Genomic DNA, 22,909 nt, shown 5'->3' on the forward strand with positions numbered 1-22,909 from the left:
CTGTAAATGATTGACAGGTAGTGATTGGAGCATGCTTGGATTACAAAGTGTGTAGATAGAGCTTCCTTTTATAGTAGAGAGAGAGAGCATCTAGGGACATAAGTGATGATGTCAAATGTAGGCTTTTAAAGTAGAGGGTGGTTTCCACTAGTGGATGGTGTGGATTTAGCACACATCTGCACACACTCCAACACACAATCTACATGATATGGCATACACCCCCACATAGGATATGCATGATCTACATGATAGTTGAAGTGAATGTGACAGGACACGATGGGAGTTTTACCAAACACCGAGCAAACTTCTCCAAGTGAGCCATATATCCAATCAAGGGGAATATTGATTAAAAAAAGTGACTTGTCCAAATGGTGTATATAACACAATTTTAATTTATGCTCATACTTCCGTTGAAGAGATGTTGCGAGATCATGACATGAAACCCAATCATCAAGCTTCCTTTAGGGAGGGTAGAAACTACTTGTATTAACTAATATGCATGATGACATTGAAGAGATTCCCTTGCATAATGACTTATAAGCCATCTCTCTAGAGAGAATAAAGACTAAAATATAGAATCCAATTTACAATAAAGTATATTTTACTTCAAAGGACTCTCAAAATAGCAGGATAATTGTAGGGATAGATACAATGGATATCAAATCAATGACAATTCTAACAAGCATAGAGACTCTAAAAGGAGCTTGACCATGAGGCTAAGTTGAAAGAAGAGTAAGAACATTAGAAGCAACGGTGGTGGTATCAACCATATGAACTTGAGGTATTTGCTGTTTACCAAGATAACATTGCACTTGTCAGATGTCTTGGATGTGTGGGATTACCCACAATTATGATGTTTGACTCTTGTGCAAAGATTAAGGTGCTGATCAAGAGGATAGTGAAAATGCACACAATAACCATCCTTCTTACAAGGGCAAACAAGTTGGTACTGAGAGAGAGAGAGAGAGAGAGAGAGAGAGAGAGAGAGAGAGAGAGAGAGAGAGAGAGAGAGAGAGAGAGAGAGAGAGAGAGATTCCCCTTGGAGTGTAGCTATGGAGGTGGCCATCTCTTGGTGAGCTTCAAGGTATACCCCTGTACTATACAAAATTTAAAGTCTTTATAAGCATAGTGTGTAGACAAAAAAAAAGGCATGTTCAACCTTCCCTGAGAGAAAGAATGTCAGAAGCAATGGTAATGGTAAACATGATAGTAAAAATGAATGCTGCAATGGACATGCTAGTATAAGTCACATAACAGATGATGATAGAGATTGCATTAGGCATGTTTGATGTGGTGATGATCTAGCTCACAATTGACACGATCAATAGGATGATGGAGGTCAATGTTGTAGAAATAATTGACATAATTGAAAGACCAAAAAACCATGACAGAGAGAATAAGTATAGATAAGATTGTAGCCATAGGGGATGGTGGTCAATGAACTCACAGAGAGCATGATGATCAATGGGATAGATACAATAAATATGTTGCCAGTGACCAAGCAGAAGGGATCAAGAGGATAGAAACCCATGCTGGCAGCAGTGATGATGATGATGAACACAAAGAAACAATCAATATGATAGTAACCTAGCTCTTTAAAAGGGTGTAACAAATGCAAAGATCAAAGCAAGAGGGATCAAGACATAGAAACCCATGCTAGTAGTGAAGACCATGATGAACATAGAGACCCGATGGTGCACCCAGTTTGTGTCGACACAGGGGGAAGCTAGCAGCAGGTGCCCAATATTAGGCAGGATGATGGTATCGGACTTTGGCAGGTCTCAGATGCATTTTGGAGTTGGTTTCACAGTGATGTGTATGTAAGATGTGACACATAACAGGTCAAAGATAGCAGATTGAAGCCCTAAGTGGTGGTGCCATGGTGTATGAAAAATGGGTGTTAAAATTGGTCGAGTTCAAAGCTTTTTGCGAGCTTGAAGGTCGTTATTTGGCGACTCTCCAAGTGGGTGCATATGTTTGAAGGTCACAAGGATCGTGTGACAAATTTGTGCTTTATCGAGGACATGACTTGGCTTTTGTCTTCTGCAATCAATGGTACCATTTAGAGGAAGCTATGATTGTTATGTCAAGGTGTGAATCATGGCGAAGATCTTGTTTTTTAAAGACAAATTAAAGCCGGTAGTTAATGGCGTGGGAAGGACAACCAGGTTGTAGATTCTTTAAATATAACCTTATATTTTTTTGAGGGCTAAAAAAAACAAGGACGTCTGTCAAGGAGGCGACACTGATTGCATGGAAAGAAGCGCCATCTATATGGTTGCAGGAAAAGAGAGCCAGAGGGCTGGCCGTGAGCACAGGGGGAGTGGCGAGCTGCAGTTCACTGTGAAAGGGATGCAACTTGGTGGCCATGCAAAAGAAAAGCGGGGCCGGTTTTGCAGAAGGGGCCGATAGCGAGGGGAGGAGCGGCCTAGCTTGGGGGGAGCACAGGAGGGGCCATAGCGTGCAAGAGCAAAGAAGGACGGGCCTTCAAGGGCTCCATTGCAGTAGAGTAGAAGGCAGCCGCGGGGTGGCCAGACAATAAAAGCCAGGAGGGCCCAAGGGGAGGGCGCTACCAAGGAGCAGGTCTTGAAGGCAAAGAGTGGAGCGCCATCTGCGGGGAGGCATGGGGGAAGTGGTCTGGAGAGCTGAAGGCTAAAGGGTTGCGGGCTATTGCAGCCAAGAGACGGGGAACAGGAGTAGGCTTGGGAGTGCCGGGATCTGAGGGCCGAGACTTGCAAGCCTAAGGATGGGCTTCCAGAGACTATGAAGGCCACAAGTTCCATAGCGTGAGCAGGAGAGGGCCAAGAGGCTGGCCAAGTACAGAGGTCGAGAGCAGTAGAGACAAGGGTTTTATATTGTATGAAGGGCACGCCACTTAGAAAATGGAGGAAGGTCAGATTTCATAAAAAAGGGATGGCGTGAGCTACATGAAAAAGCTTCCAGAGAACCAGCATCTGCAAAAGGAAGGGAGATGACAGTGTTGCAGGGAAGTTGATTGGCCCGAGAGGGAGCCAACGCTAAGAAGGAGGGGGGTTGTTGGGGACCCGCTAGAAGGCTAGCCGTGAGCAGAGAGGTAGAAGTAGGAGGCCGCCAAGGGGTCAAAAAAGGAGCTTCATGCAATCAAAGGGACACGTGAGAGCTACCAGTTGAGAAGAGCTGAGAGTCATATGCTGCAAGGGGCCTGAGAGAAAAGGGAAGACCATGAACTACAAGAAAATAGCACTACAGGGCAATATGTAAGGGGCCGTCACAGGGCTACCCGTAAGGAGAACAAAGGGAGCTTGCCAGAGTGAACCATGGACTTGCCAGGACGTTACACCAATGATTTTTGTGCAAAATGCCATTATTGATACTCTCAAAACTAGTCGAAGTGTCGTTATCATAGTCTCTTTATTCCCACTGCCTAACCAAATGTTATCATCTCCTTCTCACTCTCATGCCTATATGTATAGGTTGTGTATGTGTGAGCTTTGAGTGCCAGTATGTGAGCGTTTCCTATGCCGGTAGTGGTGTGTGCCAATCGTAAAGCTTGAAGGAAAGTGGGTGCATCCCAAGGACTTGATAGAGTTTTGTTTATTTTTTGTTATGAAATTGCCTATGTGGGTATATAGTGCTCGAGATGAAAGCTATCATGACGAGATTTGTTACTAGGATTGGTGTAGCTAGGGCCGGTCGGGTATGGACATTGATTGTTTGTAGAGTGTGTATCAAAGTGTGTGTTTACTAGGGGATAGGGGTGCTGTGAGATCACTGGGCTATAGAGAGGCATTCACCAAGTGTGCAGGTGGTCTTCCAACTTCCCCCTTTCCATCTTGTGGTGCCCTCATTGAGGATCCACTGATTGCTTCCTGATTGAGTGTTCGTGAATCAAGATGAAGCAGGAGTTTGGTCCGGTGTTTAAAGGAGATGAAGATGCAGATGACTGGATAGCCAATTTTGAGCTATTTATGCTGATGGTACTACGGATGCCAGGTGATGAAGCAAAGCTCCAAACTCTACCTTTGGTGATGCGAGGTAAAGCAAAAGTTTGGTTTGATGGCTTAGAAGATGCACACAAGCAGAATTGGATCAGATTTCGAGAGCACTTTCTACAAAGGTATCGAAAGGTGGTGTCGGCTTCGGAAGCAGATGCAAAGCTCAAAGGTTTGCAGCAGGATGTAAGTGCAAATTTTGATGCTTTTGTTGATAGATTTGAAGCTTTTTGGGGAAATTTTGTGGCTGCTACCCAAGCAGCAAATGTGGGATATTTTAAGTTGGAAAGGTTTCTTTCTTGCTTGCATCCCTATGTTCGTGAGAAAGTGGACTATGAAGATCCAAAGACTTATGACGAAGCTGTCAGTATCGTCGGAACAAAGAGTCGAAAGATGAAGAAGAAGATGGAGGCAGGATTGCTACAGTCGGCAATCACGGTAGCCAGTGGACCTAAGCCCAAACAAATTAAAGAGCATCAAGAGGTAAAAGCTCCTCATTTTCTTGATATGCATTTGATCAAAGCACGTGAAGCTGATGCCAGGCTAGAGGAGGTAGAAGAAGTGCCAACCAGGTCTCAAAAGATACAGCGATGCATATTCAGAGTGCCACCTAATTTGCTTCCTCAAGAAGACGAGGTGATAGAAGATCTTAAAGAAGAAGTGTCAGTTCTAGAGCCAACAACGAGGCTGACAACAAAGGTGCAAGAACCGGCAAGATCAGAAGAGGAGTCCGACATTTCTCATAGCTCCAACAACAGTTTGGACACACATAGCATGTGGGAGACAGAATCCATCTCTTCTAGGTATGAAATCTATGATGTTTTTCATGTCAATGAAGTGGAAAAAAATGTATGTGAGTTGTCTGCCAGCCAGCCAAAAGTCGAAGAGAAGGATAGTGTTGCACCTTGTGTGAATCTGCCACTCGAGCAGCCCTATCAAATGTCTTATCAAATGTCTTGTGATGGTGAGTCCCTATTGGAGGAAGAGGTATGGTTTGATTGTGCATCAGACCTAGTTGAAGAGCAGGGTTTTGAGGATGACTTGCAAGAGCTAGAAACAGAAGCAGTGGTAGGTCAAGTTGATTTTTCTATGCAGAGGGTGGGGCAACCTTGCCTTGATGGGCATGTCGAAGTGTACTTTGAGGTTTCAGAGTTTGTGTATAGCCATGGAGAGCTAGCTCCGGCAGATGACTCTATGGAAATTGGTGCAGGTGCAGCCTATAAGAGTGATGTTCCATGCAAAGAGGAAGGTGCCACAAACCTTGCAGGTGATGAGGTATTTGAACAGGTTGAAGCTCTAGCAAGTCATGCTCTTAAGTTTGAAAAGATGGTTTTGGAGCCATGTTTAGAGGGTTTGGATACAGGTTTGCAAAGGGATCAGGTTTACTTGGCTATGCAGCAGGTGGAGGCAAATGGCAGGGTCTTGCTATTTTATGTGATGCTATGGATACATGTGTTATTGGAGGTTGCTTTACAGGTATCTTTGTGTCAGTGGCGAGGTTTTTTTGAAGTAGACTATACCATGGAGGGTTCTGTAGCAGATAGCAGGATAACTGCTTATGATTCATGTTTCTCAAGTGATGGCAAGTATGCTTATAGCGGACACAAAGACTTATGGATGCAGGGTGGCAAAGCTCCATGCTATGGGGAGCTGGAAGGGTGGCGTGTCTATTGGCCTACAAGTGCAAAGGAAGGCTTGGAGATGCATGCTTTACAGGTGGATGGCCACAACCAATGCTTTATATTTGATCCAGGTGGACTCTATGCCGTGCTTGGGAAAGCTTCGAGCTTTCCGTTTGACCTTGCAGGGTCATGCGAATCATAATTTCTTTCTTATAAACTATCTATACATCCATCATATATATAATTTATTCTCTCATTATGTCGCTGTTTTATATCATTCTCTCTATATAAACCTATTTTACCTAAATAAAGCTATGGTTGAGCATGAATGCTCAACGAGGGGGTGGGCAATGATGGTGCACCCAGTTTGTGTCGACACAAGGGGAAGCTAGCAGTAGGTGCCTGGTATTAGGCAAGATGATGGTATCGGACTTTGGCAGGTCTCAGATGCATTTTGGAAGAGGTTTCATAGTGATGTGTATGTCAGATGTGACACATAACAGGTCAAAGATAGCAGATTGAAGCCCTAAGTGGTGGTGCCATGGTGTATGCAAAATGGGTGTTAAAGTTCAAAGCTTTTTGCAAGCTTGAAGGTCGTTATTTGGCGACTCTCCAAGTGGGTGCATATGTTTGAAGGTCACAAGGATCGTGTGAAAAATTTGTGCTTTATCGAGGACAGGACTTGGCTTTTGTCTTCTGCAATCGATGGTACCATTTAGAGGAAGCTATGATTGTAATGTCAAGGTGTGAATCAAGGCGAAGATCTGTTTTTTTAAGACAAATTAAAGCCGGTAGTTAATGGCGTGGGAAGGACAGCCAGGTTGTAGATTCTTTAAATATAACCTTATATTTTTTGAGGGATAAAGAAAACGAGGACGTCTATCAAGGAGGCGACGCTGATTGCATGGAAAGAAGCGCCATCTATATGGTTGCAGGAGAAGAGCGCCAGAGGGCTGACCGTGAGCACAGAGGGAGTGGCGAGCTGCAGCAAGGGGCCGGTTTTGCAGAAGGGGCTGATAGGAGGGGAGGAGCGGCCTAGCTTGGGGGGAGCACAGGAGGGGCCATAGCCTGCAGGAGCAAAGAAGGATGGGCCTTCTAGGGCGCTATTGCAGTAGAGTAGAAGGCAGCCCCAGGGTGGCCAGACAGTAAAAGCCAGGAGGGCCCAAGGGGAGGGTGCTACCAAGCACAAGGAACTTTGGACATGTTACCATATAGCAACACCCATTGCGTTTTGTGTACTTCCTAGATAGAACTAGAAACTTTAGAGCTTTTTTCTAGATGGATCTAGCAAAATTATTATTTTACATAATTTCCTATATGGTGAGTAGTAGTTTGCTACATGGAACTAGCAAATTCAAAGTGCCTCTAGGTTTTCTAAATGGTAAGTATGTGGAGTTGCTAGATCCAAGTAGGAAATTCCAATTTTTTAATATGGTAAGTTAGTAATTGCTAGATGAAACTAGCAATTTATAAGCTCCGTTGGGTTTCCTATATAGCAAGTTTGTAGAGTTGCTAGCTACAAAGAGCAAAATTCTGAGTTTCTATATGGTAAGTTAAGAATTGCTCGATGGGAAAAGCAATCTCAAGGTGCCTCTAGAGTTTTGTTATAGTAGCTATGTGGTTACTAGTTAGAGCCAGCAAATCCTAGGTCCAACACAATTACTGATTAGAAAGTATACAAGTTCACACTTAGAACATGGTAACTATCTACTGCTAAGCATTTACAATGAAAATCTAAAATTAGAATTGGTTTCCTATACATTTTTTGATAGTCTGTTTGTTAACAAAAGCACAACATTTTGTACATTTTATCATGTAGGAAATTATATTCTTTCTCATTGTATTTGATAGAGTGCTTAACATCATGAGCTTCTAGTGAACATGCACAAATATCTAGTTAGGTGAAGTTGCAGAAAGGGGAAAGATAGGCCCTTCAGGCATGTTTAGAGTAGTGTATTAAGGCAACTCAAATGTGGCTTGATATTGTATGGCTCCATGTCTTGAAACTCTGGCTTAATGTACTGAAGAAAGCAAGTCAAGTGCAATGAGCGGGTTATGAAGCTTTAAGGCATCCATCTGCATGTGTTTTGATGCAAGGTTGCTTGCAAGCCATAATTTACATTACACTTGCCATATAGTCGAAATCGTTCATGATATTGCAAGCACTTTTTAACTATTTTTGGACTAGGCTCTAACACAAGCAATTCTAACTGCTTTATTTTTGCAGAGTTAATTCAACTTTTGACATCAGCTTTTATCTTCTTTTGTGTTTATTTGTGTTACACTGTATTGCCTTTGCAGGACCAAGGTGTTGATAGAGGGATTGAGCTCTAGAATAAAATATAACAACTTGTCACGCCTTCCTTAGCTCTACATGCCATCACCCTCAACATAGTCGCATGTGCCATATTATGCTACAAGAAATATTAGCACTCTTTGAGCAACACCGCTTGGTTGAAGCTACTTGCCAAAGTTTGGCAAGTATAATAACGAGCTCAAGGCCAACTTCTTCTTTGAGTCTTGCATAAACTTCATCCAAGCCTAAGTAATAGCATGAGTGATTGTCAACAAAAAAACCCTTTTGGTTTCAAGTTTTACACTATTTTCAAATTTCTAGCAATTGTCCATGCAAGCTTCTTTTGATGGACTAGCTTTGTTACCTGTTTCAATGCTTCACTATATTACAAACTCCACCATAGTACTCTTTCCACACAAGATAGAGCTCAATGATGTAGCTTTTCTTGAACCAAATATTCTAGCTATTCCAATCAACTACCTCGATCTCCAATAGCATGTTCTCTCTTATAGAAGCTTTCAACAAAATTCCTTGGCATGTCTTGCATAATGACTTTACCACAACATAGTGAGCTTCTAGAAGACACACCACATATCTAGCTAAGTGTGGTTGATGTCCTCATTCCTCCCACCATATAGTTACATATGTGCATTTTGAGGGAAGGAAATTACACCGATCTTATGCAACAAAATCACCTATTTGCATACATCTTGACCAAAATGAGAATATATCATTATGTAAGTTTACTTGTATTTTGATTGTTGGTAGCTATTTTTTTACTCTTTCACTTCTTCAAATTCCATCTCCTCTCTTCAACTGTTTCACACTTAAAAGCTCAATTCTCGGACCTGATGCATGAAGTATATCAAAAGTAATCGATATGTCAAAAGCTTATGATGCCCAATTAACTTTTTCTATTCATGAAAATATCCTACGATGGGACTTACATGTTGATCGTTCTTCACCATTAAGTGGCACTCACCATGCTTATGTGTCATGCACCCTTAAAAGCCCACACAATTTGCAAAGTTTGAATTAAATTATGCAACTTAATGTTGTGGCTATAGATTTCAATGTATAATGAGTATTGTCACATACATGAGAGAGAGCAATGAGTGGTGTATGATCATTGTTCACATGTGTGTGTGTGTGAGATAGATAGATAGATAGATAGAGAGAGAGAGAGAGAGAGAGAGAGAGAGAGAGAGAGAGAGAGAGAGAGAGAGAGAGAGAGAGAGAGAGAGAGAGAGAGAGAGAGAGAGAGAGAGAGAGAGAGAGAGAGAAATGAAATGTTATATTAACGTCTTCAAAAGGCCAAAGTGACCTATGAGACCAAAAAGTTACAATGTGGTGGATATGATACAAAGTCAGAGTAACAAGATGACAAAAATGAAATGACAAATGTCACAATAAAATACTATGGAATCCTAAACTACTAGGTGTGAACTAAGCAGCTAGCTGGGATAGCTAGATCACAAGAGATCCAGCATCGGTCGCTGGCGGATCTCATCAATCTCCTCCATGGTCAGTAGTCTGACCGGGTGTCGTGCATGTCGAGCCAAAGTGATCCGAATCCTCTGATGCAGCCTCCACCGAAGCTGTGTAGTCCTCCACAGTCGTGGGCATCTGGATCTCCCCAGCTCAGTCGCTCGGTCGAACAATGTGCCTTTGGTGTGAGACGACGAGCTCTACTGTGGTAGTAACTCCTCTGGGTGTCTAGTGGCAGCTCTAAAGGAATCTGTGATCTGTCTCTGAGACTGGCTAGCCTCTCCTCTCATCAGGCTCTCTTTGTGTCTGCGTAGCTCGAGCAAAAACAAACCCAAGCATCTCTAATCCTCGTACTGCATGACTCTAGAGAATGGTCCAAATCCCTCTTTGAACAAGCAATGGAAGCGGCCTCGTATCTCGTAGTAGACTGGGTAGTGGCATGTGTAGTGCAACTCTGTCTCACGCTCGATCTCACACAGGGGGCATGTCCTGGCCTCTGCTGGTACTCCGCTGCATCTCCCAGTCTCAATCCGCAGCTGGTGTGAAGATGTGCGTATCTGGTCGATAGCACATCGTATCGCATGAGACAAGTGGGTGTCCATGTATCTGGGCCTCCTCACAAAACCATCAACTGTAAGCTGGAGGAGATGCTCTCTGTAGAAAGCCATCTTCATGCCCAGCTCCTGTGTTGGCTGTATCCATGTCCTCCTGGTGTCTAGCCGAGTCAAGTCCTGGCGGATGAGCTTGGTGATCTCGGACTGTGTAAGAGTCAGAGAGGGTGCATCCAATGAGTACTGGAAGGGAGGTGTATGAAGGAGACAGATCTGGTGAGTGCCTCAACCACTAGTGGGGGGGCCGCTAGCTCTGCTCGAACAATGGCACGGGGTACTGAGGCCTTGGCTCTAATGAGCCACGAGATCATAGACCAGAGTCTTCTCCATGTCCCCCCATCCATCACTGCGGCCTGTCCTCCCGTGATGATCCAATGAAGGTCCTCCCTTATCATCACTTTTCTTGCTTAGCATAGCATAATAGCATAATAATGAAGATGAAGAAGATGGCTATTGAGATGGGTCTCATATGTTACACTAGTTTATTGTTTTAATGTGTCTCATATGTTACGCTCTATTTTCTTTGAAGTATGGTGGATCAAGTACCATAATTTGGAAAGGATTTGATTATATCTACTTTAGTGGTGGGTTACTTCTTCTTTGGAATGGTTTCACTTGGAATGTGTTGATTGCAGGGTATTGTCAACATGGCTGTGGCAAGGAAGCACACTACCCTCTAGACGCAATCACCTACGCGTACATCTTGAATCATGTGGCTCTACACAAGATGCTGATATGGACACAAAAATTCATGATGATATTGTTAGTCAGAGACTACTGAAAAGATATGTTGTGCTTGGCACTGTCCTACTCGATCAAAAAGCACCAAAAGCTCTTCAAGATTGAATTTGATAAGGCTTATGATTTTAATTTTCAGTTTCTTCATTGTATAGGAATTGGGAAACTTTTTATTAAGTTTGTCCAAGTTCTCATTGGAAATGCTTGTGCTAAAATCTCCCTCAATGGTAATCTTATTGATGTCTTTCCTCTGATAAAATCCATTGGACAGGGCTGCCATGTTTCCCCTTATTGTATGTTGTCCATGGTAGCTTCTTCATCGACTCTGTCTCACTATTTCTCTACACTATGAGTTGCAAAGAGGGTGTTAGAGGTATGTCATCTCAAGTAAATTGCACGATAAAAACCGATTATTTATTGTGGCTTTTAGGGATTTATTCTACTTATTTGTGGGTAGGGAAACCTATAGATGGGATTACACTAATCCTAGGCCATGGAACTTCAACTTAGAGCGTAGGAGGACATTGGCCGGACACAGTTCAACTTCAACTTAGAGCTTTCGATAGTGGCCGGACACATTTATCCCAAGAGATCTTAAAGATCTAATCGACGAGGAGAGTTGAACTCAAGACTTGTTATGAGAGAGAGAGAGAGAGAGAGAGAGAGAGAGAGATGAGGGGAGAGGAAAATTTCATGGTTCTCTTTTTAGGGAATTTTGAAACCAAGGCTTGGAGCGAAACGGGAAAGGCCAAGAAATGAAAGGCCAAGGAATTTTGAAACCAAGGCTTGGAGCGAAACGGGAAAGGCCTCCCGCCACCCAAAAAGAGAGAGAGTGCTTAGCTGCGTGATGCCGCCTGCTAAAGGGTTTCTGATCCCTGCACGAAGAGAGAGAGAGAGAGAGAGAGAGAGAGAGAGAGAGAGAGAGCTGCCGAAAATGAGAGAGAGAGAGAGAGAGCGCTGCCGAAACTCTGAGAGAGAGAGAGAGAGAGAGAGAGAGAGAGAGAGAGAGCTGCCGAAACTGATCAGCGCCGACCAGACGTCACTTGCTGCTCTCTCTTGCTGCTGCGCGCGTCATTGCCCGAAGCTACACGTCTTGCTGCTGCGCGCGTCAGCTGCTGCCCGCCGCCGACGACCTTGCTGCCACTGATCGCAGGTTTCTTTTAATAAACCTTTAATTCTTTTAAACACCCCCCCCCCCCCCCCCCCAAAAAAAAAAAAAAAAAGAAAATCTTTTCTTTTAGAAATTTGCCGCTTCAAATTCTCATGCGTTTTAGGAAACTTCAAATTCTCCTGTGTTTTAGGTCAAAATTTGAAGCTTTGTCGATAATTACACTAAAATTTGTGTAAATTTGCCGGTTTTCTTAAAGGCAAGCTCAGAATCTAACCGGGGTTTTATAATTTCAGCCAATTAAAATACACAAATAAATCTTTAATTCTTTTACTGCGCCTAGCATACCTTCTGTAGAACAAAAACCATAACAAAAATACATTTTTCCTAGCCGAACAAAATAAGGGGAAACTTCAAATTCTCCTGGGTTTTAGGTCAAAATTTGAAGCTTTGTCGATAATTACACTAAAATTTGTGTAATTATTCTTTTGTAGGGATATTGTTTTGACTCTAGCACATAACATGAGGGCCTACACTTTGGCATACATGACTCAAAATAGGTATACGTGCATACATGCTCCAAGTGGACCTCACATAAAGGTAACGATAATGGCCATAGCCCAAACCCTTCCCCTTGGGCTTTGGACTATGATCAAGATAATCGACTGCAACTAAGGAAGACATACACCACCCCCATGACCGGGGGGGGGGGGGGGATGTTGGCCTTAAAATGACAGGACAGGCTAGAGCCCAATTGCTGGTAGACATAGGTATTTGCTATGGATGCAAAAGAACCATGGAAGACATAGACCACATGTCTGTTAATTGTAAGACATGGACCACATATAAACCATCCACTATTTAAATGGACGGGGGGAAGACTTATAGGCATTTGCTGTAGATTGAAAAGAACCGTAGAGAGAGAGAGAGAGAGAGAGAGAGAGAGAGAGAGAGAGAGAGAGAGAGAGAGAGAGAGAGAGAGAAAGAGAGAAACTTTGGTCCCCATAAAGGAACAATTCCTGCCCCATGTCGGGACATATCAAATCTGTTAAAGATGCCAATGGCTTTGTGTTGAAGATGCTAATGTTTTGATTGTAAAGATGCTAATATTCTAAATCCGTACTATTCTTTTCATTGTTCTTTGGTTGCTAGTTCAAAATGTCTCTTCAAAATCACTTGTCCACTGGGCTTCAAAATGATGGAGAATGAGCTTTCTTTTTACGAACATTTTCTTGTGAGCTACGAGAAGATCTAGCATCACAATATTGCCAAGATCTTTTGCAACGCTCGGAGATAAAAGTGTTATGGCCAGAAATAAGATATAACTTATTTTCCAACGGGAAAAAAGTTTGTAATATACAAAAGATTTTTCTTGACGATTTGGTTGATTGGGATGGAAATTTAAACTTAGTGCTGGCAAAAGAAAAGTTAGGCCTAATCAAATATTACAAAGTGACCCACTATGGAGGTGGAAACATGCCTTTGTCATTGATGCACTATAGAATGAGTATGATAATCCATCTCATTCCGGCAAAACGACTTTGTACTTATGAAAAGCTTTGGTAGATTCAAAATAAGTTACATAGAAGAATGCTTTTATGAGATCATTTACTTCTTGTGAAGCTAAAGTAATTTATGTATTTTCATGTTTGTTTATTTCTCAGAGCATTGAAGTGCTTAACTTTGTAATGGAGAGAGAATTTGTGTTTGATGAATGGGCTAGTACCTCTTGGAAAGCCATAGTTTATTTCTCTTAGAGCATGTTGTGTCGTAGCTTAATGAATATTACAAACATGGCTAGTTATTTTTCTTTGACAGTTATGGAGAGAACACAGTTTTGGAAGTGTGATTGCAATTATCTTTGCAAGCATTCCAACAATGGTTGGTGCCTTGTAACCAAGCGTACCTTTTATCACCACAAACAACAAGATGTTCTAGGAAATCTCCATCCTTCCATTAGCAAAAAACAAAAAATGGATTCAGAACAAAGATTAGATCTTGCCAATGACCTGAGTGATAGTAGAGCAATTAACCATCTAGCCGAACACATTGATGGACCCCATAATGCAACACGTACCCGAGCCATGGGACAAGGCAAGAAGCCCAACAATTCTCAAAGAAATACATGGTGCACATGTAACATGTATTGTGGAGGTGGTAGACAAGTTGTTCATGCATCAACCTATTATCGCCATCAAGCTTTGGCACATAACTTTGAAAGCTTCAAAAATAGTTTTGGTTTATCTTCTCCCCAAGATTCAGAAGGAAACATGGAAGAGAATGATGAACATCAGGCTCAAGTCTCTGAGTTTGATGGTGATGGCAATGCCATCATTGATGAGTCAATGTCTATTAGTGAGAATGAAGAAAATCAATCTTCTCCTCTATACTTGGAGGGTGAAAGCATGAAATGGTGGTCAAGAAGTAGTGTCTTTGACACTACCTTGTACATATATGGATACTCAACTAAATGTTCAAAAACGAGATGTACATAATGTGCCAGATATGAGGAGGAATCTCTTGATGCGAGGAATGTACACATGTAATCTCCAATAGTTTTTAATCTTTTTTAAGAATATTTTACCATGTGACCATTTTTCTTGAAAGTACTTGGAAGGTAGAAAATAATGACCACCATTTTATGCTTTTACCTTGGAGCTAGTTGAGAGGATACTAGAGCTCCAAAATTTATGGGATGAACATAAACTACCAATAGGTGTGCAAGATAGAATGCTTCGCATCCTATTTGGAGACTTGGGGGGGGGGGGGGGGGGGGGGGGGGCTAGAGTGATTAAAAATGCTTCCAAGAGAAGCATGGCTAGGCTATTAGTTCAACTTCCTCCTACATGGGAAGGTGACCTTGGAGGGATTCAAATTCCGGCTTGTTGGGATCAATTGCAACCATGCTTAAAGGTCTTGGCATGGTTTCTTCCTTGCACTATCGCATCTGCACAGGTAGTGATGTAGCCAAGCATCCACCCAAGCTTCTTCAACCAAGCAATGAGGACAACTTTACAGGAGAGGTTCTTAAGTGCACATGTGAAGGTGGATCATTATCATCAAGGCTTAAACGTGATTGCTTGGAATGCTGCAAGAAGTGTCCAGTTTGTGCCAAAGCAAGGAAATCAATGCTTTCCTTTGACTACATTCCCATCAGGCCTCAACTAAAGCTATTGACAAAGAGTAGCACTTATTGCCACGAGCTACTATGTTTATGGAGGCACAAAGAAAAATGGCTCAATGGAGATGCAATTAGCAACCAAAGAAGCATTGTTGATTTTTGGGATGGACAAAAATTTCAAGAAGTCAAGGACTTTTGGGATCCATCAACATCTTATGAGCTACCGGTTGTCTGCTCTAATCCTCTTTGCAAGAAGTCTTACACTACTTTTCCTACCAGTAGACGTTATAAAGCTCTTCAAAATGTTGTGGGAGAAGAGTACAACTTTGTCTGCATCGAGTGTAAAGAGGACATTGTGTGTAAAAGGAGCCTACAAAAGGTACATAGAAGCATCACATTGTTTTTTTTAAAAAAAAAGATCTCATGATTTCAAACCAAACTTATTTTTTTGGGTTGCCATGTGAATAGGGTGATCCTCAAAATGTAGCATTGTTGCTACATTGGGATGGATTTCAGACATCACAAACAACCCAAAAGAGTTGTGGGGTAGTAGAGGTCATGGTGTTGAATCCAGGAATCAAGTATTCCATTGATATCTTGCCAGTTTTGTTTATCCCTCAAAGTTGCAAGAAAATTATGAAGGTTTCTGGTGAAGTTTTTGGGGCATTTTTGGAACCTTTGCTAGATGAGCTGGAAAGCCTATATCTAAATGGTGTGGAGGTGTTGTATGACTATCCCACAGAGAAGATCTTTGGTGCCAATCAACAAGGTCTTTCAAAGCTATGTACGCTACGTGCTATGGTCATGATGGTTACAGGCGACCATCCGGCACAGTGCAAAATAGGCCTCTTCAAGAATGGAGGACAAGAGTTTTGCAGGCGTGATAAACCTCAAGAAACTCTAGTACAACTTGGTATAGGATCAAAAGAGGGGCGATACGTCTATAATGAAAATCGCCGACAAGCTTGATATCCACCTTCAAAGAGGACCATTGAGGAGATGACAAAAGCTCTTGATGAGGCTAAACGATGTTGCACAGACAAAGAAAAGGAAGCATCATGGAAAGAAGCTGGTCTCTCAGGAGAGTCCATACTCTGGAGATTATATGATCTATATGGATTTGATCTCTCTCTAGATTTAGTCTACGACCCAGTGCATATCTTATCATTGAATGTATTCAAGAAATATATCTCACATTTATTTGAAAGTGTTGAGGCTCCTTTGAAGAAAGAAATCGATGCTGCTGTGTGTGTTGTTAAAAAGGCAGCACCTACCTCCATTCGATATGGACGTTGGCCTAACTCCCCAACCGTCTACTTTGCAAGCTTCAAGGCAGAGGAGAACCAAAAGTTCATCCAGTGGTGTCTACCATATGTTTTGAGAGTTGTTAGTGGCATTCCTCCTGAAATGCATGTTTTGGGATTTTTGCTGATTGACATTGCACACAGCTTCTACAACCATAGTAGAGATCATGGATGGTCTGTGAAAGACATAGAAGTTGTGAAGACATTGCTACAATCATGGAGAGTTCGAAATGAAGAAATCTTTGGTGCGAACTCATCACCTCTAGAACATGTAGCTGGTATGTATATCTTGATTAGTTAACAATAAGTTTGATATATTTGTTCAGGAGAATAATCTCTTGATAACTTGTTTATAGGTAATGGTGAGATGCTTGATGATGTCTTGCGCCATGGGTTGCATGACCGCTTTTGGTGTTACATATTTGAGCGTTTTGGAAAGGCATACAGCTCCATCAAAACAAATAACATGGAGGATGAAGCTTCATTTGCAAAGTTCTATTTGAGAAGGTTCTTCACAAGAGCTTTTCAGGCTATCCGTGGTGATAGTGACAATCTCTTACCTTCTGAAAGGTTTTTGAAGGACCTACATTGTGCATTGATTCTTTCTCAAAGCAGCTCGCTATTAGCAGATGCTCCATCACATGATTGCTCTCCGTCACATATGGATGGGCTATTGGTTGTGTCTTCAATTGAAAAGGCTAAATCTATGTGGAGTGATCTATTAAAATATGGAAGCAATTCGCCATGCACTAGAAATCTTCTTCTCAAGGGGATTGCAATATCAAAGAAGAGATGCACTTATAGAGATCCTACTAGTGAAGAGAAAACTTATCTAAAGAAGTTTTGGAACATTCCAGAGCAGTACTTCCAATGTTTGGAAGTAAAGACATACCAAAAGGTCCTCTTTAAAGGGGATATATTGAATGTGGGCGCCAATGTCATAGTGAAGGTGGATACCGATGATGCAACGGTGGAACACAGAGGTCACTGGAAGGCTTGTATAACATCCTTGTTCTCAACACAATTTGATGGAAAGTGTATGCTTTTCTTTGGTGGACGGTATTACAAGCAATGCATTGTGGGAAATGGGGACTTAAAACAATTGTTAATGGATCCAGTTACTCAAATGAGTGTGCTTGAGAAGGCCCCTTTGCCTTTCACATGGGATTGTGTTCGGCCCATCTAATCTATACTTCACAAATTTATTCCATTGCCAATACCAAGGAGGCAGAGGCTCATTGCTTATGAGGTGAAGGATTTGAGGCAGCGTGATAGCTTGTTAATGGACGGAGGTTGTGGAAATGTTCCATTATGGGTGGAGGTCCATGATATAGTTCAAGTGTGCTTGAATAGCGAGAATGCAATACAGATTCAACATGCTATTGTTAGAGAGACTGATTACGAAAGGAAAAGGGCAAAGCTTGCTTTATTGGAGCATGATGCATATCAACAAAACACTTATAAAGTTTGCAGAGAGGAGCATCAATGGAGAAGTTGGGATACATGTTCCATTCAAATTAAAGATTGGACAGTCACAAAACAAAAAAAGGTTATAAAGCCTGGACAGGTGGCTAGATGGATACCTATTGTTTGGCATTCTCCATAGACATATAATTGTGGTAGCCCCTTTTATTCAATCACTGCTAGTAATCTTGTGGAAATATTTTAGAAAGACCATTGCTTCATGGATGACAATTGTTGTATTCATTGTTATGGTGTTCTTTACATATCTTTTGTATAACTTCACTCATATGGTATGCAAGCATGGCTAGTACATTTGTGGAAGTAGTTTAGAATGCTAGTATACTTGTGGAAGTAGTTTAGAATGACTATTATTTCATGGATGACAATTTTTGTATTCATTGTTATGCAAGTAGTATACCTATGGAAGTAGTTTAGAATGACTATTGCTTTATGGATGACAATTGCTAACTTCATTGTTACGATGTTCTTTGCATATCTTTCTTAGAACCTCATCATAGAGTATGCTAGAACTTCTGGGAGACCTGCTTTATGGATGGAGATTATTGTACTTATTGTTAGTATGCAAGCATGGCTAGTATACTTGTAGAAGTAGTTTAAAATGCATATTATTTTATACATGACAATTGTTGTATTCATTGTCACAGTTTTATACATGACAATTTTTGTATTCATTGTCACAGTTTTCTTTACATGTCTTTCTAAAACATTACTCATAAAGTAATGACAAGTGTGTGTATAATTTTTGAGATAAACTTTGTTACTTAAATGTCTTGCTGCTCATGTGTGTGTTCAATGCTTTGTCTTTTCAGATATGAGTTATCCACAGTCCTTTGTGGAGCAACTACTGTCTTTCTCTAATGAAGAGGCCCTCAAATTTTTAGATTCTTGGAGGGCCAGTCATCTTGGAAATAAGAGAGTTGTTTCTTCTCCATCTAGCATCTCTATAGGTGTTGACACCTAGCAACGAGAAATATGACCCAATCATATATGAGCAGGTGTTTAGGCCTCCACCTCCTAAGCTTAGAGAACCCAATAAACTCTATGGTAGGGATTTCCTCTTAAAAGAGGGTAATAACCAACATAGAGTTCTTTATTCAAACTATGGTTTTGTTAGAGGATGGTTTGCCAAACACTGAGCCATTTGGAGACCTTAGAAATAATATGGAGAGAAAGAATACCGTGTTGGATGTAACAAGAAAAAATAAAGGTGAGCTTAAGCCTGTAATAGTAGCTGAACAAAATTATAATTGGAAGGAAGAGGACGTTTATACATGGGCCATCAAGTCTCTTGCGGCAAAACGAAAATGGAGAAAAAAGAAACCAAACAACGAATTATCTTCTAGCACCCCCATGGTATGTGCCATTTTGTAGGATTTTCTCTAAGTAATGAACTTCTATTATGTCAAAGTATAATCGAAATGTTTTCATGAGATTAGATAGAAAAAGAAAAAGATGATGATGATGATAACCAAGAATTTCATGAGAACGATGGAGGAGAAAGTGAACTACAAGGAGAAAGTGAGCTAGGAGAATATGGTTCACTCACAAAACTTGTGAGTAATCCTCTAAGGTATTGGAAATTTATATGAAAACTAATGATGAAGAAAGTAATGCTTTTGTTGTTATTGAATAGCTAAAGGATGCTTGTGCACAAGAAACCACTTGTATATCTATTGAAGAAGAAGAGGAGCAACCACAAGCTACTCATGTAAGCACTTCTATCTCAAAATAGCAATAATGTATGACCTATCATGGTAAAATTTGTTATTATGTGTTTAGAGAGAGACAGAAGCATACATTCCTAAGATGCCATGGGAAAATCATGATTTACAAAGTGATGCTTATGAGGTATGTGTGGTTTACTCCTCTCTCTCTCTCTCTCTCTCTCTCTCTCTCTCTCTCTCTCTCACACACACACACACACACACACACACACACACACACACACACACAAGTGTGTGCGCGCGCGCGCACACACACACACACACACACACACACACACACACACACACACACACACACAAAGATATCAATTGAAATAATTGAGGTAAATTTAGCTAGTTTTGTGTGCATGTGTGTATGTGTGTGTGAGATATCCAAATTCAATTGCTTAATGCGCATGCATATAGAAACTACATGCAAGATAAAGAGTTTGTCCAATGCTATCAAGAAAAGGATATAGAAGTAAACAATGAATTAGATGAGTGTGAAGACCATATCACAAAACTGGTACAATTCTAATTCATGTATTTTTTTCACTCTAAAACTTTTTGTTGATTGCACTCTTTTCTTGAATAATTTGTGAAGGAAAAAATCAATAGAAGGACACAAACTATAAGTGGTATAAACCAAGAACAGAAAAGAAAAAGCACACGAAAGCGCAAGGTACTATTTACAGATTCTTCACATGGAATATTTATTTAATGAAATACTTACCCTACTTAATTTTAATGTTATAAAAAAGCCATGTTTTCCCACTTCTATACGCTACTTCTAAGATTGAAGAGCTACCAAAGGAGAAGATCAAGCTTCAAAGTTTTTGAAGCTTAAAAAGAAAAAGGTTTTTTTCGTCACAAGAATAATATTCTTTAAATATTTTTGCATGTGGCTACAAAATAAAAGAGTGGACTTTAATTGTTTTAGGAGCAGAAATCTGATGGGGGATGTTCAATGAATCAAAATCAATGTGTGTTGGAATTTCAGGTATGCAATAAAAGCTAAAAGCATTGCCTTACTTATGTTCACAAAAATAATACGTCACTTTTTAAACCATGTTATTTTGTTATGACAATTATGTAGGCACGAAATTTGTCCAGGGATGACAAAGAAACTATATTAATGAAGTGGCTAAATCTCAAGAAAGTACAAGACTTGTACCACTTGATCAAGCCAACGTATTTTGCTATGCAGAAATCGAATAGTTTGCTCAAGAAGAGAGCAAATGAGGATAATAATAAATGCACTATGTGTGAAGATTTAGTTACATGGCTTTTGTTAGAAGGCCTGATAATTTTTGATTTTGATAAAGTTGGCTCTTTATCCATGAAGGATATCATTGTAACAAATGACAAGTAGTTTATAATCCAACCACATGATTTAAGAACTGTAGCATGTAACACACGTTATGTAAGCTTTCATTTGTTATACTCATAGCTATCTTTATGAATTAAGCCTACTTTAGTCTCCTAATGTTGAAGTAATCTCTCCTAAATTGTTTGCTCGTGGGAAATTTTTTAGATTAATTACTATTTTGTGTCTACATGTTCCTTAATAAATTATTAGGTGAACTACTAGGTTGTTTACAGAAAAGTTACTAGATGAACTACTAGTTTGCAAGCAACCGTCCTTATATATATTACTAGATGACTTGCTAGGTCATAAACAAAAACTGCTAGTTGACTTACTGGTTTGAAAACACCGATATGTAAGGTCAAACTAGTAATTGAGTCAACTCCTACATTGAACTAGTGATCTTTTTACCATATTGAGACTTGAATTGCCATATGGCTATTCAACTCTCCATATAGTTACAAAATTACTATATGTAGCATCTAGGAGTTGTCTCTTTTTTACTAGTTTGCACTCTTACTAGATGTGTGTATTGAAACTAGTGAATCATCTAGCAATCATATATTTTTTACTATATGGTAAGCTGTCCAAAGCCCCTTGTGAAGGAGTAGGTCTTGAAGGCAAAGAGTGGAGCGCCATCTGTGGGGAGGCATGGCAAGGGAAGTGGTCCGGAGAGCTAAAGGCTAAAGGGGGAAGGGCTATTGCAAATATTATCATCTCCTTCTCACTCTCATGCCTATATGTATAGGTTGTGTATGTGTGAGCTTTGAGTGCCAGTGTGTGAGCGTTTCCTATGCCGGTAGTGGTGTGTGCCAATCGTAAAGCTTGAAGGAAAGTGGGTGCATCCCAAGGACTTGATAGAGTTTTGTTTATTGTTTGTTATGAAATTGCCTATGTGGGTATATAGTGCTCGAGATGAAAGCTATCATGACGAGATTTGTTACTAGGATTGGTGTAGCTAGGGCCGGTCGGGTATGGACTTTGATTGTTTGCAGAGTGTGTATCGAAGTGTGTGTTTACTAGGGGATAGGGGTGTTGTGAGATCACTATAGAGAGGCATTCACCAAGTGTGCTGGTGGTTTTTCGACTTCCCCCTTTCCATCGAGTTGGAGCAACTACTATGATAGAAAGACTAGCTCTTGCAAAGGGCATTGATCACAAAAACTTGAGATGATCATTGCTTATCAAGGTAGGCTTCAATGTGAGGTATTACCCCAATTATGATGCTAATATGAATGTGGAGTCTTGTATGAAGAATAAGGCGCTAAAGAGGAGCTTGAAAATGTGCTCAATGAGGATGAGCAAACTTTTTTTGGAGGGAAAACAAGTTAGTACTCAATTAATGTCTCACTTGTGAAAATCATAAGGTATCCAAATGCATCACTTCAGAGAGCTGCAATATAACAAACTGCTTTAACCAAAGAGAGGAGAGAGTTGCAAGATTATAAGTAAAGAACCATGGTTGATTCCATCGCAAGGGGTCTATATCATTCTTGGAAAGATTCGATGCCTCAATTAAGCAAGTGGCATCTCTCTCAAGAACCTTGTGATGTAGGACTCTCCCATCATGTAGGCTACATACGCAACAAGGGTGACACTTTGAATAGCACAGCATCATTGCTTGGGTTGGTTTATGACAAGCACATTGGAATGAGATGGGGACTTGACAGCTATTCTACGGTGAGGTTTATAGTTACTAATCAGACTAACTAAGCTATAGCTTTAGAGTCACAGACTTCAGATGACTAAATGACAGATATTCAGACTAATAACTAAGCTAAAATGAATAAAGTTTAGATCATAAGAAGAGAAAATCAAAATTTGGTTCATATTTAGATTCAGATTCAAATATATTGGTACAAGACTCTGGATACAATGGATTGAAGACTTGAATGAAATCAGGTATTGATTTACAAAGCACGGTGGATTACAATTGCTTAGCACTTACTGCTAGCAAGAGTTCTAAGAGAGACTCAAGAGTTTCAAGAGAGATAAAATGGGATTATTGGGCCCAATTTATAGGTATTGGCATTCGGTTTTCACTGTGATGTACAGTCGTATAGTATGGAACTGTTTCTTTGTGCCTCCACATGGCA

The 22,909-nt window shown here is 40.7% G+C and overlaps 1 protein-coding gene and 2 pseudogenes across 1 annotated transcript; all 3 read left to right on the plus strand.

Moving 5' to 3' along the window:
• The first annotated feature begins 2,311 nt into the window (after nucleotides 1-2,311).
• Nucleotides 2,312-6,003, plus strand: LOC147425278 (uncharacterized). Its single transcript, XM_086499939.1, has one exon. The coding sequence runs from the start codon at nucleotides 3,873-3,875 to the stop codon at nucleotides 5,793-5,795; it is 1,923 nt and encodes a 640-aa protein (XP_086356065.1). The 5' UTR covers nucleotides 2,312-3,872; the 3' UTR covers nucleotides 5,796-6,003.
• Nucleotides 6,004-16,725: 10,722 nt separating this feature from the next.
• Nucleotides 16,726-17,865, plus strand: LOC147425279 (uncharacterized; annotated as a pseudogene).
• A 690-nt stretch (nucleotides 17,866-18,555) lies between these two features.
• LOC147425280 (uncharacterized) lies at nucleotides 18,556-19,985 on the plus strand (annotated as a pseudogene).
• Nucleotides 19,986-22,909: the final 2,924 nt, after the last annotated feature.

Source organism: Adiantum capillus-veneris, chromosome 25 (genome assembly GCF_014529385.1).
Source record: "Adiantum capillus-veneris isolate H3 chromosome 25, ASM1452938v2, whole genome shotgun sequence".
NCBI lineage: Eukaryota > Viridiplantae > Streptophyta > Polypodiopsida > Polypodiales > Pteridaceae > Adiantum > Adiantum capillus-veneris.

What these genes read in the sequence shown, in the direction of transcription:
- LOC147425278 (XM_086499939.1), top strand. Translation starts at nt 3,873, where the DNA reads ATGAAGCAGGAGTTTGGTCCGGTGTTTAAAGGAGATGAAGATGCAGAT.